This window comes from Saccostrea cucullata, unplaced genomic scaffold, assembly GCF_032062105.1.
Source record: "Saccostrea cucullata isolate Sc308-1 unplaced genomic scaffold, CSIRO_AGI_Scuc_v1 ctg890, whole genome shotgun sequence".
NCBI classification, from domain to species: Eukaryota; Metazoa; Mollusca; class Bivalvia; order Ostreida; family Ostreidae; genus Saccostrea; species Saccostrea cuccullata.
The window spans coordinates 154,022-172,800 of record NW_026923885.1 but is presented as its reverse complement, the minus strand read 5'-3'; the positions used below and the strand labels follow the sequence as shown (position 1 = coordinate 172,800).

Below are 18,779 nucleotides of genomic sequence, written 5' to 3'. Positions count from 1 at the left end.
GATGTCATAATGACTTCAGTATCATTGTGACGTCAACACACAGATTATTCTTGCCGTATTATCTTACTCCGAAAAAATTCAAACCTCAGAAATTATATTATACATTAATATAATAAAACGCTTATCCACTGTTTGTGAGTGGGATAACTCTTTTATCAAACCCTTAACTTTCAGAAGCCCTCGGCCTAGTTCTTTTTTGATAATTCCCACTCACACCCAGTGGATAAGTGTATAATATAGCAACACATGGACATTATGGGAGGCGGGGGGGGGGGGGGTATTTAAATGTGTTCATGCTCACACAGTTAATATTCCACAGAGCCAAAATGAATTTGAACTACCTTATATATATTGGATTCCGAAACGTCATAAGAATCCTTACAAACAAAGATACCTTGCGGGTTCCAGTAAATGTTCAACCAAGCCTCTTTCGTTACTCCTCACTAAGATACTGACAGTAGTGAAGGAAAGGAACTTCAAGAGTACTGTGCAACTATATATTCAAGAAGTGGTGGGAATCAGATGTGGATACTAAAAAATTCCAAAGAACTTTTGGATAATTTGAAATCACAAGATTTTACCAAAATCAACAGCTTAAAAATTACGACTTTTCAACTTTATACACAACCATTCCCCAGCTTTTTGATATCATTGACAGCTGCTTCTTTAATAAAAATGGAACTTGTAAATTTACTTACCTGGTCATTGGTCATTTGCAAAATTATTTTGTTAAAACAGATTCTGATTGCACACACAAGTTGACATCAAGAAGATGCTTGAGTTTCTGATTGACAATATCTATGTGTTTTTTGGAGACCAGGTCTTCCAACAATCTATTGGAATTCCCATGGGTATCAATTGTGCTCCGTTATTAGCAGACCTATTTCTAAATTCATATGAAGCAGAATTTATGCAAAATCTTATGTGTGATAAGGAGAAAACACTTGCTCTGGCCTTCAGATATATCGATGACGTATTGTCAATTAACAATGGTAATTACGATATATCCAGGAGAGCTTGAGATAAAAGATACCACAGAGTCTGACACATCTGCTTTATACTTGGATATTTTACTTGAAAAAGACGTTAATGGTAACCTAACAACCAAGTTATATGATAAACATTACAACTTTAACTTTTCTATCGTCAACTTCCCTTACTTATGCAGCAATATACCTTCTTCACCTGCATACGGAGTGTATATATCTCAGTTGATTTGATACGCAAGAGCATGCGCTATGTATGAACAATTTCTAAAACGATCGAGGTAAATTACTGACAAGCAAGTTGATTAAACAAGTATATCTGGAGTCTCGTTTAAAGTCATAATTTTTTAAAGTTCTATGGTCGATACAATGACCTTGTCAGCAGATACAATTTATCATTGAGTCAAATGCTGACTGACGTTTTTCATACGAATTGTTAGTCCATTATTTATACACTGAATTGACGACGGATTTTTCCATTATTTCACGATCATAACAATGAGCACACGGCGAGTGTGACCAGTCAGCAGGGGATGCTCACTCCTCCATGGCACCTGATCCCACCTCTGATGTTTCAGAGGTCCCTGTTTGCTCTGCTTTTATTTTGCATTGTTTTATGGACTTTGAGATTGAATACTGTTTGTTATCTCCATATCCTTCTTCAATGAAAGCTAGGCACAACAAAATTTCCCAGAGTTAACCTCTGACATCCTCAGCACTACTACAAGTGTGATTTTCCTCAGCAAAGAATTCAAAGCTGTATTTTGGTAACATACATACTTTATGAAGTCAGTCATGACATGCAAGGGAATTTTTACAAATTATTACATTAATTTAACAAAAACATTCATCACTGTATCACAATTTCTTCCACAAGACTAGGAAAATATTCCATGTGATCCATGAGAATTATAGGGAACACTTGTGATATGGTATTTGACAAAGAAATACAAATATTTTAAATATACTATAAGCTTATCATTTCTAAACGTATCTTGCATCAATGAAAGTTCTTGAATATCTTAAATATATCTTCTCTTAAATCAAAATGATCATTAGGACAGAAGAGAGTTTACTGAACAAGACAAAAGGTGTACTGGCTAACCTAATATAAATATAGCTTTCAAAGACATGTAACAGGAATGTATAAATCCTTAAATTAAATTCTCAGTGTGTTATTAAAGCCAATTTACACAAGTCTTGGTTTTAAACCTATGTATAGGATATAGGCTACATTTGTTATAACATAATCACTGATTATCAAGAATCTTCTTTAAAACACACATATTTATAAGACATTTACATCATAAATAATTTGATAATAAATATTCTATATGAGACATTTCAGCAAACCTTACTTTCAGACACTTGCCTATATTTTATGAAGTTCAAATAAACAAGTACATAAAATGAAGTTTAAAATGTGTTTATGTCACACATAGATCATAATCTTGATTCTTACTTATAGTTTTCACACACTGAAAAAGTTAATGAGCAAATAATGTATATCTAAGAGAACAGAAAAATATTAATGCAAATTTCTGGAATCAAACCACAATACCGCATTATTTTACAGCAAGATTTACTAAAACTAATTAAAAAAGCACCAGAATGACTTAATGTTAAGCACGTTGCAATCACCCACACTTACAGAATGCAGAGTTACAGCCAAACTTCATTATCTCGAGGTCCATGGGATTTGGGGAAAAACTTTTCAAGATACCAAAGGACAGCTGCATGACATTCATCATTGTCTTAATATATAATTATCATTCATAGATCCAGTAAAATATATCAGTACCATCTACACAAAGCAATGCACATTACAATTACATGTACATGTACAATTATTATAAAATACACCCATTTCGTACATTTCTATCTAAAATCAAATAACAACATTTAATGACAATCATTCAACAAATCGTAAAATTTTTACAAGAAAGAAAGAAAAATTATGTGTCAGTGAGCCAAATAATTCTTTTTTGTAAATGGTTAAATTTGACTCTGCAGTGTACTGTAAATCACTTTTTATTCGCGAGAACTTTATTTTCGCGTAATTACGCGAGACGGTATACTCGCGAAAATTTCATTGTCCATATAATAAAATTCCTTAAGATTATATAGAGCAACAAACACAATTCGTGAAAATTTTGTCTTGCTGATAAAGAGTCAATGACTATCTCGCGAAAATAAGGTGTCGCGAAAATTAAGTGATCTACAGTATATTTATACAAGTTTCAGAAACTTAATATTCACTGGTATTACCTTTCCTAATGCCTACCCAAATACAATGATCAATGGCATACCCAACAACTTACCCTTAAATTATACACAGCCTCTGATAAGAGTTAATAATAAAAATATCTTAGTCCAATCACAGCCTAATGTTTATGACCTATAGATAAAATCACAGGCAGCACTGCTCCTACAATGATGGCCACCAGATCTTTACTCCTGAATCCTTTATGTTCGTGGATGACAACACTGCCATCAGGATTACTGTGTTGAGTTTTTGATGAAGACACCTCTGGAAGGACATGAACTGTGGCCACATACAGAAAAGTCCCGGCACTAAATAACATGGCTATCCCCGTTGTTTTTGTATCATTCAGTGATTCTATACTTCTCTGCAATTTGAAATAAAGCTTACTATTTAGTGTGCAATTCACAATTTCATGATGAATTATATTTCTTTTCAAGGAGATACAGCCTAAATATACTCATCAGTATTTTAAAATTCAAATTAATCCAAATAATTAAATGCTTTTACTTTCAAGTACAGGAGAGCAGCCAGATTATTAAAACAGAAATATTCATATTGTTTCGAAAATGAATATTTCCCTTTATTATATGATTGAATATTTTCCATCTCTCTGATTGGCTGAGATCCAACTATGTTAGAGAAATACTACGTTGTATTGACCTGCAAGTGACGTTCCAGGTCAATACAAGGATTTATTTCCTCTACATTGATCTAAAAATAGATCGGGAAATTCCAAATTGATACAAATTGTTTTGGAAATCTATTTAAACGACTATGACTTTTTTTTCCAAGTGAACAAATCATAAGCGAATACATATTTTTGGGTGATGGTGGTAAGAGGGGATGCAGGGACACCCCTTCAACACTTTTACTGAACAACAATTTTTACTGTTTTCCTTGATAACAATTTTTACTGTTTTCCCTGATAATATTCCTTCCTTTGAAAATCTATACTATAGAAAAAATGACATTATATTTTTTATTCATGGCAACTAAAATTGATAAAAAACTTCAAATTGATACGATTGGTAAGGCTTATTTACATTTTAATTCTGCTTCTCTTTTGTATTTGGCTAGGACTTAATTAAATGCAAACAAGTAATGGGCTTTATCATTTTATCAGTGAATCATATAATAAAACAATTATTGCTGTTTTTGAGGTCAATACAATGATTTAGCCATCTTCGAAGTACAATATTCACCTCGCCCTCCGGGCTCGGTGAATATTGTACTCCTCAGATGGCTAAATCATTGTATTGACCTCAAAAACAGCAATAATTGTATATTATAGTGTGTATCCTCTGTGAGTGCTGTATTGTTTAATATAATAATTTGAAATCTCACCTGACTTAAAATGATATAAGTAACAATGGCTAGAAAAGGAGCTGCCACAGCAAAAACAAACAGGTGCTTCCTGATCCGATTTCTGTCGAAGCCTTCATGAAGTAGAAATGAGACAAGTCCAAAGGCTGCTGGCATCTGAAATTAACACATAAGTCATGCTGTACTAACTTATTCTTTCTTGTCTTAATTTCTCTATTGGCTATTGTAAATTTAATTCATATAAAGCAAAGCAACATATTGTTTAAATTCAGCGAGAGCTATTCACAATCATTATCAAGATATTTTTTAGTCCTGGTCAAGTTGCAATCCTTTTAATCCATATTGAATATCATGGCTTATGCATCAAGGAGAGGGTGTACATAGGCCTTGCCTGTTGCCCAATCCTTATTGAATTATTCAATAAAATATGTTGAGAGTAAAGTATAGTGTTGCCATGTTTGTTATATCCTTCCATCTTCCATCTGACCAAGAATCACCATTTACATTAGCTTTTGAAAAGGAAGCTCCTGCAGTATTATGTGTTTATATCATTTTTGAAGTTTGACATTTTATATTAAAATTTCAGACAGTGGCACACAGGGTGGCAGCAATTCATCTGTGAGATTTTTTTCTGACTTTGACTTCAAATGCAGTATGCTTTGTTTTGTACATGTATTTATTAATTCGTACCCTGACTGATGTAAAAAAAAACTCAATTGTATCGGTGTTATAATTTTCCGACCTCAACTTTCCCTATCATTGAACTCTTTCCAAATTTTGCTCTCATTTCAGAAAATTCTCAATCTGGTACATTTACTTAATTAAATGATGTTTATTAAAGATATATAGTGTAACGCATAGACTGTTCTCATATTTAAATTCTAAATTTTTATATTACCTCTTAATAGATGGAAAAGACTTTATGTACTACATATTTCAAAAAGAAAATTCAATTTAAAGTTAGTACTGTACCTATGTTGGAGTATTAATAGCCTACCTTATGCAGCATAATGGCTATGAAGACGATCATTGTAAGATGAGTGTGAGCCAGAACTGTGGCTGCTCCTAAAGCTATGCCGTCAGCTGAAACAAACATGTCATAATTAGTCTCCGGTCTTAATGAAAAATCTTAATGAGGATATACCATCTACCTAACATGAAATCTATGCCAATGATCTAATTTAGTTAAATATCTATGACCAAAAAGCTGTGAAATACGAACAGATGAAAACAATATAACTACCATCCTTGTACAAAGACGGATAAAAATTGAATACATCAAAAGATCTACAGTCAAGGTATTAATATTATATTATATCTGCATGATCTGTTAATCAAATGAAACTATTTAAAGTAACAAATTTCCAGTTTGCTTGCAACATTATTGAGTAATCAAAGTGTAGCTGTGTTTCTTCTCTGTGATGTCTGTAATCTTTATCTATAGCAGGAACAACTAGGGTGTCTGTAATCTTAACCTATAGTATGAACAACTTGGGTGTCTGTAAGCTTTACATATAGAATGAACAGCTAGGGTGTCTGTAATCTTTACCTATAGAATGAAAAACTAGGGTGTCTGTAATCTTTATCTATTGCATGAACAACTGGGATGTCTGTAATCTTTACCTATAGCATGAACAACTAGGGTGTCTGTAATCTTTATCAATAGCATGAACAACTAGGATGTCTGTAATTTTTATCAATAACATGAACAACTAGGGTGACTGTAATCTTTACCTATAGCATCAACAACTATTGTAGGGTGTCTGTAATCTTTACCTATAGCAGGAACAACTATCATAAGAGTATCTGTGACTGTTACTTTTATCTGCATCATGACCAATTAATCCCAGGTGTTATTCTTACCTGCAGCATGAACAACCAATCCTAGAGTAGCTGTGATTCTGTTTCTGTTTTGTTGAAGAGTAGTTTGTCCTGCTTCTGCATCTGCTTAAAAAAAACATATACAAGTTTAACAGAACTATTTACTTAATTTTATTTTCTATCTTTTACAATAAACGAATGCATTAAATTTTGATATTCCATGAATTATCCCTCCAAGGTGATACAAAGTGATTTAATTGTAAAATCGACAACAATGAACTATGTTGTGTGTTATTATACATGTACCCCCCGCTTTCAAAGGTTTCTGTCTGTCAGTCTGTAACCTGTCCATTAGGCTTTGGGGTACCCATCTCTTATCCACATCTCCTCTAATACACTGTACCATCGAATGAAACGTTCATAGAATCTTTATTACAAAGTGAAATTGTGCATCTTCTTTATTTTTCACTTTTTGATCTAACACATATTTTGGGTTTCCCATAGCAAAACATGGACACTGCCACTCTTTCTATGATACTGAAGGATATCCATCTCTTATCTGCAATTCCTCTTATACCACTGAATAAAATTAAATGAAACTTTCAAAGTTTCTTTTAAACATAGTGCCACAGTGCACCTCCTATTTTACTTTTTGATCTGACACTCATTTTGGGTCTCCCAAAGCAAAACATGGACTTTGCCATTATAATCATATGAAGAGTGGGGTATCATTTTGTGAGCTCTGTGCTAACAGTGGTAGACAAACTTGTAGAATTTTAGTCTTACAACAGCACATTAAAGTTTCCTAATTTTTCATAAATACTGTATACAGGGAAATTTTCGCCCCCTTTTTATTTTTGCCCCTTTCGCCCTTCCCTCTTTAGGGCAAATTTAAAACGGTGTGAATTCACATAATACAGTAATATGTCTTAAACAAAACTCTGAAAGGGTGAATTTAAAACTGGGCAAAATTGTTTGCAAGTGTGGAAGGGCAAAAATAACACGGGGCGAAAATAACCCTGTATACAGTAGTCATAAAAATCCCAATTTCTAAGACTGCTGCCCCATTCCCAATATGTTATGGAAAATCCCTGTGTCAGTAACATTCCTTGGCATGCAGTATTACAGAGTATTATCAGTACCTGCCGGTGCATGAGCATGAGCTCCTCCTATCTGATCCACAATCAGCATAAATATAAATCCTGCAACCAGAGTGATTCCAATAAGAGAGTGCACATCGGCTGTGCTGTGATGATGTTCATGGTGACCATGCTCTGTAGCACTATGTTTCTCTGTTTCCTTTGAACTGGATTCATGGTGATGAGCATGACCATGGTCTAGAAAACAATTAATAAAATCATTTTTCAAGTGAAAAAAGAAGTAAACTTAGATAAGTGCAAAAAATTAATTGAAAAGCACTTTTAATTCAATTTTCATTTTCACATACCCCCTGAAGTGTACATGGCATTGATTCCCTCTGGAATTATAACAGCTAATGCTGTTCCAACAAGTAGTCCAGCACCAAATATTGTCACTGACTTCAGTTTGTCCTAAAATATTCATTAAATGATACTGGATGTTGTTTTTCTGCAAATGAATTATAAAGTAATCATATTTTCCCAATTTTTTTGTCGTTTTCGTCATCACTGTGACTGTATTAAGGACTTTGGTGCTAACCATATTGCTCACTTTGTGCATTTGGCCAAAAAATGCATATAAAGCAAAAGGTTGTTAAAACAGCTATCTAGGTTTAAATACCTAGGTAGCTATAAGTAGCTACGTAGCTAGAAAACTTTGGACTAGACCTGGTAGGTACTTCAAACTAACAGGTCCAGATCAATACCCTGATAAAGTTATGTAGCTTGATAAAGCTATATAGCTTTATCAAAGTATATATGGTCGAAGGTCCTATAGTCGTGCGTACCCAGTAGTCGTGCACCATTTTGTTTGTTGTCAAAAGTTGGTCACGTGCTATGATATTACGTCACAAACAACTGATTTTCAAAGAAGAGAGTAGGTAGTGCCTACTCTCAAAACAAAAAGTTAAATATGCAGTGGAAACATTTATTAATTAATCAAATAAACATGTCTAATTGAGCATCAATAAAAACCACCATTTTGCTGATACTCTTTTTAAAGTTTCTAAATATATACTCTACCTGCACGGAAGCGCCACCTATGGACATGGCGAGCACATGGCTAATTAGCATAATCATATGTGTCAGATGGTCACTGGGTATTTTATTTTTTTTTTCTTTTGTCAAGAATTTTAAAAGATGACTTCATAAAATTGCTATAGTCCTTATACTGAAATACGTAATTATTACGTAGAAATACGTGTAAATAAAGAGTGATGAAAAACTTATGACTTATTTTAGAAAAACAATCGTAAACCTAATTAAATCAAATAAATTCTTAAAATTATTGAATTGATCCTTGAAGAATCTGTTTTTATTTTGTTTTCATTTTTCTTGGACCTATATTTGCTGCTACATTCAAGCGCACGACTACTGGACCAAAACAAATATGGCGGACGTAAAACTCACTTGTTTTGTGCCCCGATGTTAAAATAAATAAAGCGCTTAGAAATATTTTAATAACAAGATAATTAGAAAGAAGAAGGTACAGTTTCAATACAAATTAAGCCCGATATTTTTCTAAAATATGAAAGTGATATAAGAAATCAGAATTCATTCTTTCTGAATCATAGATATCCCCTATAATAAGAATATACAAATCGTTTCTCTCATATAACCTCCTTAATGCTAATTGTGACGTCATTAACTTGTGCATTTTCCTGTATTCTCTTAAAAAGTTGCAGAAGACATCAATTTTCAGTGGAATTGTCTTGAAAACATACTCTGCCACAGTCGCCCAGAAAGATTTTGAGATATGTGATTTTTCATAGCAGTTTACATAAATATCCAAAAATTTAAAGTGGGCGACAGTGGCAGACACTATTTTCTAAAGAAAAATTAGCACAAAAATGAGTCATTTTGAGGCTTTTCTGCATTAAACTTAGAAATGGACCAAATTAATGACGTCATATTTCCAGAAAGGTCCTCCTTCATGCCATATTCTTCCATGATTTATCTTCATCAACTCAACTTTTGTTAAAGCCAATTTCATAACCTTTGACGAACATTAAATTTTTAGGGCACAATAAAGCTCAAACTGTACCTTCTTCTTACACGGTAAGTTAAAATATCAGATGAAGTAACCATAATTTTTATTTAAATTGTACTAAGCACTGATACTCTCGTAAGAGCACGACTACTGGTAGATAGAATGTTCTATCGTTAAAATGATATTGTCCTACGGACCCGGTTTAACGATAGAATTCGTTCCGTGTATTCGTAATGTAGCAGAAAGAAACACGGGTGATAACTCGCATAGTGCATTTACTAGGAACAATCTAGAGAGTTCCGAATGTAAACATGGCAGGTAATTTTGAAGCGAGAGAAAAACGTGGAGAAAATTAATTGGATTTTCGTATTTATATGGATTATTTTTTGGGATAAAAGGCATAAGCAATCTCAAGAAGGTTTGTTTTGAGTATTTTGGTAGTTATTCCCAGTGCAAATCATTTTATATCCTTCAAAATCGTTTTGGAGCGGATCCGCTCCGATTTGCTACATTGCAAGTATATGGGACGTATTCTAACTGTGGTGAGGGCCTGTACCGAGACACAGTTAGATTATTCTAACTAGACTACTGGGCACTCGAGGGTACCTTAATTATCAGGGTATTGTGCTGGACCTGACTAGGTAGCTCAATGTATATTATTGTATTAAATTTATACAAGAGTGTTTACATTGTGTCTTCTCTTTGCCCATTAATTTGACAAATAAACTGATTGAATTGTACTGATTTTACTAGACTTGGATGTATTACACACTATAAGTGTAAATGGACAATACCTCTGACAAAGTTATGGAGAGTGGAATCATTCCCGCTACATAACAGCCAATTAACATTGCTAGTGATAGCAATATAAGGGTCCACAGATCGTCCATGATGCCAATCAATTCTGATCCAAGAAAACCTTGGTAGAAAGCAGGCAATAACAGCTGTAAAATTTTACATGTCGACGACTACATGGATCAATGTTTGTAATATACTATAAAACCAGCTATGTTTTCTTCGTATCGTAAAACGCATAAATGATTAATTTTCGAAAAAGGGAAGAGTTGTACATACTTTAGTCGGAAATTTCAACATTCATTTCAGACAAACGTTATGATTGTTAGGAACATATGGTGAGCTTAATAAGATTTTTTTTTAATCACTAACACGCTCTATAGGCATGTTACATAAATTTCAGGCTAGCTCTTTAAGCCTTTCTACGATTTACGTGATGTACGATGTACGAATAATTTTAAGTGTGAGTTACTATTTTAAATTATTTTTTAAAAGTTATTTAATATTAATTTCAATTTAATCATCTTTTCAAAACTTTCAACATCTTTCATTTTTCCAATTTTATTTTTTTATTCCATTTATGTAAATATTTGGTTTATCTTCGTAGCTTCTCGAGGCTTTTCATACAAAATCGTTTCTCGAATATGAAAATGTCCGAGTATGTACAATCGTAACGAAACTGGTCCCCTTTACTTCCAGGACTAGTTTAGCTGCGTGTGGTTGCATCTCATCTTGAAAATCTAAAGATCTAGAAGTCACAATGGTAATACATCTTTACTATGAAAGCAAATATGCCTTGAAATAAGTGTTGTAATAATGTAAAATATCACAATATCCTGTTTATTCTTGAAATACCGGTTGCATTTTTCAACAACAACAAAATTCTCATGCCTCTTCTTGCTGAAGCTAAATGTGGTTCTTACGTTTACAGGTCTAGTACAATTAGCACATTTAACTGTGTAGCTTGAGCTACTTCATAGCTTTATTTAGTTACCAAAAGTATCTTATTTAGCTTTTAATCACGCTTACTTCTTGATGCATAAATAGCACATTGACAGGTAAGGTTTGGATCAATTTCCATTGTTAGAATGATCTAACTGTCTCGGTACAAGCCCTCACCACAGTTAGAATACATCCCTTATACTTGCAATGTAGCAAATTGGAGCGGATCTGCTCCAAAACGATTTTGAAGAATATAAAAAGATTTGCACTGGAAATAACTACCAAATTAATCAAAACAAACCTTTTTGAGATTGCTTATGCCTTTTATCCCAGAAAATAATCCATCTAAAGACGAAAATCCAATTAATTTTCTCAACGTTTTTCTCTCGCTTCAAATTTACCTGCCATGTTTACATTCGGAACTCTCTAGATTGTTCCTAGGAAATGCACTGAGTTATAGTGAGTACGAGTTATCGCCCATGATTGTTTTGCTACATTACAAATACACGGAACGAATTCTATCGTTAAACAGGGTCCGTAGGACAATATCATTTTAACGATAGAACATTCTATCTACAATTTCCTTAACAGGATAGAATATCCCAAAACAAGCTATAGAATGACTCAAATGGACTATAGTAAAAAGCCCGTACATGCTATAGACCATTTGTTTTTATATGTCAATAGAAAAACTTGTTTCTGTAAGATGCCAGGTCGCAGGCACTTGTTTCGGATACAGGGCATCCCTATTTATTTTTTTACTACAAGGTAGTGGTACCCAACTCAATTTCAGCCACCCCCACTTCAAGCCAGTAATTTAACAATTTATTAGTCTTAATCTACTTCAAAAATATATGGTTCGCTTCTAGAGATTTTTTTTTTCTTTTCAAATATAGCATTGCAGACATCTTTGATCAAGTCTCTTTATTGTAAACCACTCATTTATACCTCAAAAATTACATTACAACATTTTAAGACATTAGATTGGATATACAAACTTCCGGTTATTGGTATAGTGTTGGATAAAATCAGCATGGGAATTGAGTTAGGTCTTAATTGAGTCTATATCTCGTTGAACTGATAAATTAAGATGGATGACCTGAGAGCTACATTGCCACCCTTGAAAAAAAAAAGTGTATTTATTGTGCTCGCTTCTGGATTTATTTTTTCAAATTCTTCAAATTCACAAAAGCTCAATTTCCAAAAAAAAAAGAAAAAACTCCTTGGACCTCTATTTGCACAAAGTGCATTAGACCGAATTATCTTTCCACCCAAAACTGCAGTGTGAATAGGCGAACTTTTGTTGGTCTTAGTATCAGGCCCAGGAGAATGATTAAACAACAGTAATGAAGAAAGTTTTGTTGTGTGAAATAGTTACCGTATATGTTAAGAATTTTGAGATGGTATTTTGAAAAACATGGAGTTAAAAATTAAGAAACAGTGCTTTTTTTTTTTTTTTTTTTTTTTTTTGCATTTAATGTAAGAACAATAAGAAAATCATTCTGATATAACAAAAGGTGGTCAGAGATATCTGAAAATCTCAAGAGATTTTGCCAACTTTAGACCAATTATATCTTTAAACTGCTAAGTTTGCTTCTTATAATCAAATTATAATTTAGAATTGTTACCAAGGAACCATACACCCATATATAATGAAATTAATTGAACCTAATGATGAGTAATATACAACAGCATTACAAATTTTAGGTACCAGTGATACATGGAAGTGAATAGTGGAGTTTCAAATCTTTATATATTTATATCTCCTGTTGCAAATAAAGCCCTAGACAGAAAAAATCCATGCATTCTTTATCATGTTTTATTTTATATAATATACTTGAAGGCTCTGATTACACAAGATGTCCAAGGCCATTTTAAACCTCTCATCTATTCAAGATTGATTTTACCAGATTGGAATCAATTACCCAAATGGGATAAATAAGTATCCCATTTAACTTGGGTATAACAAACCCAAGGAAAGCTAAGAAAAATTGAACAAAATGTTGACTAAAATTTTATAAATTATAAATCTTAATGCTACACCAGTAGCAGCTTTAGATTATTAATATTTTTTTGTATAGGTATCCTATGATTTGTAAATTGATCCTGCAATAGACTGGGATTATAGAAAACTTGGCTCACTTGTAAGATTCCCAAATATTATGTTTAACAGTCTTTAGAATCTATATAATTTCATTATTATGTAGACAAAGTGTTACCTTTATGTATATTTTACTCTTTACAGTCTCACACAATTCTACTAGTGCAGCCAAATCCTCGACCTGATACAAGGACATACTCCGACTACGAGTCCCTCAACGAGTGCTTAGAAGGTTTGGACTCTCTCCAGTTTTAAGATATATACAAGAATTATTGAATGGTTTTACCCATAAAGAGGTTAAGGTTAAATTTACCATTTACTGTAAACCAACTTTTATTCCTGACAACTTTATTTCGCAATTTACCGGGGGTAAACTAGGTTGCGACAATTAATTTTTGCGATCAAGCCTTATTGAATATGTTTTTAATAGACACAGAGACTTTAAGGACTGGTTAGCAGCGAGAACTAATAGCCATGACCATGCTCTTGTGAACCTCACGAAAATTTCTCACATGTGAAAAAAAGTTGGTTTACAGTATTGGGAATAGAGAGAAACCTTTTAAATTCTCTTCAATCAGTTTTATCAATCTGTTTTATCCAGGAATCTGTAAGATTTACTTTTGATGTATTTTTATCAAGGAATCTGTAAGATTTATTTTTGATATATTTTATCCAGGAATCTGTAAGATTTATTTATGATGTATTTTATCCAGGAATCTGTAAGATTTTTGATGTATTTTATCTAGGAATCTGTAAGATTTATTTTTGAGGTATTTTATCTAGGAATCTGTAAGATTTACTTTTGATGTATTTTATCCAGGAATCTGTAAGATTTACTTTTGATGTATTTTATCCAGGAATCTGTAAGATTTACTTTTGATGTATTTTATCCAGGAATCTGTAAGATTTATGAGGAACATCTGAAGAGGCAGAATCCTGACTGTCCCTCCATTACTTATGACATTTCCCAGCTGTTTGATTTTGTGGATCAGCTGACAGACCTAAGCTGTCTGGTGTAAGTGGAAATTGTGTTACAAACATTATTTAACCAATTTAATTGTTTATCAAATACATGAATGTATCTACAAAATTGTTTACTCTTAACAGCTACCAGAAAAACCAGGGAAGTTATGCTCCCCACAACAAAGACTGGCTAAAGGAAAAGATCTACATCATGCTGAGAAAACAGGCAGGCCGTTAGCTCTACAAGGAAGGTGGAGAAGAGAACATTGACTTTTCATATTCCCGTTTCATCATACATTCATATTCATGAGATACGTACATTGTACTATGTTGTTGCAGCTACAGTAACAGTTGTTTAACATCCATTGTTGGTTTTACAAGTACCACTATGTAGCATTATTGTTCATGACTTAGTTTTATGTTTATCCATTTATAAATGTAGAAAGAAAAGTTTTTTTAGTTTGTGAAAGAATTTTGTCAGATTTGAGTATGACTGGTTGTTGCAGTAGCGTGACTTGTACAATTGTTTAAAAAAATAGCAATCAAAGTAAACCTGTACCCCAGAAGTTTATTTTCAATAACATGGCCTCTAATTTATGACAATTGGTATGCAGTTTATAAAATTTTGCTCAGTTTTTAAGTATGCATGAAAAAAAAATTTGAAAATTTTGAACATACATGTATATCATGTCTGTGTAAGAGTTAAAGCTGCAATTTGATCTCTGGATTTTTATTTCACATATACAAGTTTCACAAAATTGTTGAAAATATTGTTTAACTATCTTTTTTTTCTTCTTCAAAATTTACATAAATATTATTTTTGACATAGGTCCAATCTCACTTTGAAGATTTTGAGATCAGAGCCCTTATTTTTAATATTTGTATAAAAATTGGGGCAATGTTTTCATCATGATTGACTGATTCAGAAAGTTGTACTTTTGCTGAAAAAATATTTTGATTTATTGTGTCAAGTACAAAATACATGTATATATATACCTAGGGTTTCCATATTAGGTTTTTTTGATAAATTTGTGAGAGATTGTATTGACTAGATTTTCATTTCATAAGGCAGATTGATTTTGAAAGAAGTTTGTAGAAAATAAATATTTCAGTTTTTCATGCTCATGACTTGTTTTTTTCCCTATTTCTTTACATTTTGCAAGCATTTCAATCAAAACTATTTGTGTGCCTGCCTGGCAAGATCTTTCATTGGTGTACAGCTCAGATGAGTAGTGGACCTGGTCTGTTGATTGTCTCCCTCTTACACCCACTATAAAATTCATGAGTCCTTTCGTGATAAGCTTGAGGTTGATTGATTGATGTTTAACACCGAGTCAGCAATATTTCAGCGGAAACTATGTTTATATGAACTGTTTTGAGAGTTTTAAGCTCACCTCAACAAAGTTGGCATCGGCATTCCAGGTTAAGGTTTTTGGAGCTTTTTTCTTTGTAAGTAGTTCTATGCCCTATATTGATCATACGTGCATGGTACATGCTTCCAGTGTGTTTCATTGAACCAGAGGTTTCATATGCTGCAATTTCAGCAAAGGAATGGCCAGGTTAATGTTTTTGGAGCAGGTTAACACTTCTGGTGCAGGTTTTTTTTTCCAAGTAACTATGAGCCCTATGATGACCAAACTTGCATGGAGGATGCATACAACCAGACTTGCTTCGGATGCAGGATCTGACCTATATTTTCTGGACGAGTGAACAGGTTAATATTTTGGTTCAGGTTCCATTTCCAAGTAACGGAGCCCTATGATGACCAAACATGCATGGATGAAACATCTAAGGATGCACACTGATAGACTGTCTAAGACTTGCTTTGGATGCTGGATCCCACATACAATCTCCAGATAATGGATTAGGTAAATGTTATGGGTGCAAGTTTAACACCAAGAAACTATAAGACCTATTAACCAAATTTGCATAAATGATGCATCAAGGGATGAACACTCACAAACTTGCTTCAGATTCTGAATTAAATTTTCTTAATGGGCAACTAGTTTAAAGGTTTTGGATAGGTCTATTTCCAAGTAACTGCAAGCCCTATCAGATCAAAATTGCATAAATTTTGCATTTTGAGATGTAAACTTCTAGAATGTTAGTTAATTGTGGGACTTTGCCTTACTTAAAGACAACATTCATTGAGGTGCATGAGCTGTGTAATCTCTGATTTCCTATGTTTGGTTTCTCTTGCAACCCCCAGTGAGAGTACCCTTTTCCGAAAACCAGGGAAAGAAATCTTTTATGTGACAAGGGAGTTGCAATCTGTGACACTTGGCAGCATTTAACATCCCATCCAACAGACTTCAAAATTTTAAAAGTATTTATGCAGTTGAAAGGAAAACTTATGTGTTTATCAACCAAATATATTACATTGTGTACCATCAACTTTTACTATACCAAGTTCAATATCAAATCTAGCATTGGAATCGGATCAGGGTTTAATTTAGTCATCATATGCAACACTGAACAAGTCTAAGTATTGAAGACACAAATAGAAAATTAACCAATCCCATTCCATTTTCATTTTGGAATATTTTTCAAGGTCAATGGCACCATGAATTTTGAAACATTCAGAAGAGAATATGTTGAATAGATATTTATTTCTCATTTGAAAACACCATACAATTTACAGCTGAAAAATCAAACAAGCTCCTTGCAAGTACACATTCCTCCATGCACAATTTTGATCAAAATATCAAACAAAAGTCTATTCAAAATTGAATAAAACATTACAAGTGGTGGAAATTTTACACATAATTTATACAAGATGTATTTCATTTTTAAGGGGACAGACTGGGGTTTTATTGTGTGAAAACTACAACAGACGAACTATTTTTATACCATATATAACTTTCATTGACTTCAGTGTACATGCCAAGTTTGGGTAAAATCTACAGCCAGGTATTTTTAAGGAACAGTCTCAAAATATGTGTACATTTACTCACTATAGGATTATAAGGGAAAGTGCCAATTTTTTGCACTTATACAAACACTACAATAGACTTTTTCTTTAAACTATAATATATGATGAGTAATATTATATAGCACATTATATTTAAGAACCAAAAAATTCTATTGCTTTGTTTCCAGAGGGGCATCCCAAAATGCCAAATAAAGTGCCACGCCACAGCATGATACGCCCGTCAAAAAATTACAATTACAATGTATCTTAAACAGTTAAAAGTGCAGGAAAATCATGTCAACCTTGATTTTAAGATTTCAATGATTTCTACACACCTTAAAAAATTTGTTTATCCATCTCCAGTGGTGTACGCATTAATTATAACAAATATTGCATCCTTCATAGAATTCTATACCTTGCCAACTGTCTATCATATTAAACAATATCAAATTAGTCTTCACAACTTAATCTATACCTAATTAATTTTGGAAATAAAAGGCTGGCCATCAAATATAAACTTACCAACAGTTCTTCCGTCTAATTCCCGAAGGATACAGATAGACCATGCTCTGAAGAAATGAAAGAGACATGCAGCTAGCCTTCCTACATTGAACACATTAATTAATCTTTAACTGGATGCTTGTCTACTCATTACTCCCAAAAGATTATTGGATCTGCACTATCTACCATAAAACATTTTTAAAACATATAAAACATCAATGATTTTTTTTTCAGATTTAATGTCAGACAGTTAATTGTTAATATGCAATTCATATGGACATGCAGATTCCACCCCTACCCCAATAAAATTAATTTTTAAGTTCATAATATTATGTAATATCAAAATGGTTTAATATGCAATATCAAATTTGTCTTAATTACTTCTCATCAAATTCATTTTAAAACTTCGGCTAGCCAACAAGAGCTATTTTTAATCCAACAGGCTTACCCATTTGGCCCAATACTCAAGGGATATGGATAGCACCGATGCTCTTACAGCTACTCCTCACACTAAACTCATTAATTTCTCTCTCTAATTTGACATGCAATTTTCTGTTATCAAAATTCTTCTTGACCAGTGCTTGATAATTAGACTCATGGGAGTGGTGGAATTTCTCTAACATACATTATATTTGTTATAGGTTGCTGTCAAGTATATGCTAAAAAAACAAGTATTTTCTTGATTTAACATTTTTCTAATAAGGTTAGTGCAATAGTTTTACATTTTTTTGAATGTGTAAATGAATAGAAAAAAAACATTTTTTTTTTAATTCCACTTAAAGGTCACAGTACCTTGAAATAGGTCGCGACACACCTTCTGCCTAAGAGGCATAATCTGGCCAAGTTTGATGATTCTAAGTCTAATAGTTTTCTAGTTATGGACCGGACAGGATTTTTTCATATTTGGCTATAACTTTTTAATTATAGGTCAGAGCGACCTACTTTTTGTGCGCGACACACCTTCTACCCAAGATGTATCAGCTGACAAAGTTTGATAACTCTAGGCCTTATAGTATTAAAGTTATGAGCCGGACACGACAAAAG

At 33.0% G+C, this 18,779-nt stretch overlaps 2 protein-coding genes across 3 annotated transcripts; one reads left to right on the top strand and one right to left on the bottom strand.

Moving 5' to 3' along the window:
* Positions 1-1,748: 1,748 nt before the first annotated feature.
* On the bottom strand, positions 1,749-10,536 carry LOC134265186 (zinc transporter ZIP9-like). 2 transcript variants are annotated; one of them, XM_062747441.1, is made up of 7 exons: positions 10,317-10,536; positions 7,844-7,946; positions 7,539-7,733; positions 6,439-6,519; positions 5,573-5,658; positions 4,597-4,731; positions 1,749-3,616 (listed from the first exon to the last, which is right to left on the bottom strand). In XM_062747441.1, the coding sequence occupies exons 1-7, from the start codon at positions 10,410-10,412 to the stop codon at positions 3,371-3,373; spliced, it is 942 nt and encodes a 313-aa protein (XP_062603425.1). In that variant the 5' UTR covers positions 10,413-10,536; the 3' UTR covers positions 1,749-3,370. The 2 variants fall into 2 exon arrangements, with proteins under 2 accessions (XP_062603425.1, XP_062603424.1); XM_062747440.1 differs by having other exon boundaries at positions 6,439-6,522; positions 10,317-10,535.
* Positions 10,537-10,987: 451 nt separating this feature from the next.
* Positions 10,988-15,448, top strand: LOC134265180 (enhancer of rudimentary homolog). Its single transcript, XM_062747432.1, has 4 exons — positions 10,988-11,080; positions 13,505-13,592; positions 14,255-14,375; positions 14,468-15,448. The coding sequence occupies exons 1-4, from the start codon at positions 11,078-11,080 to the stop codon at positions 14,559-14,561; spliced, it is 306 nt and encodes a 101-aa protein (XP_062603416.1). The 5' UTR covers positions 10,988-11,077; the 3' UTR covers positions 14,562-15,448.
* The last annotated feature ends 3,331 nt before the right edge of the window (positions 15,449-18,779 follow it).

What these genes read in the sequence shown, in the direction of transcription:
- LOC134265180 (XM_062747432.1), top strand. An exon ending in CCTCAACGAGTGCTTAGAAG is followed by an intron (nt 13,593 to 14,254) that starts GTTTGGACTCTC and finishes TATTTTATCCAG; the next exon opens with GAATCTGTAAGATTTATGAG. An exon ending in ACAGACCTAAGCTGTCTGGT is followed by an intron (nt 14,376 to 14,467) that starts GTAAGTGGAAAT and finishes TACTCTTAACAG; the next exon opens with CTACCAGAAAAACCAGGGAA.
- LOC134265186 (XM_062747440.1), bottom strand. Translation starts at nt 10,412, where the DNA reads ATGGACGATCTGTGGACCCTTATATTGCTATCACTAGCAATGTTAATT. An exon ending in TCTCCATAACTTTGTCAGAG is followed by an intron (nt 7,947 to 10,316) that starts GTATTGTCCATT and finishes TGAATATTTTAG; the next exon opens with GACAAACTGAAGTCAGTGAC. An exon ending in CTTATATCATTTTAAGTCAG is followed by an intron (nt 3,617 to 4,596) that starts GTGAGATTTCAA and finishes TTCAAATTGCAG; the next exon opens with AGAAGTATAGAATCACTGAA.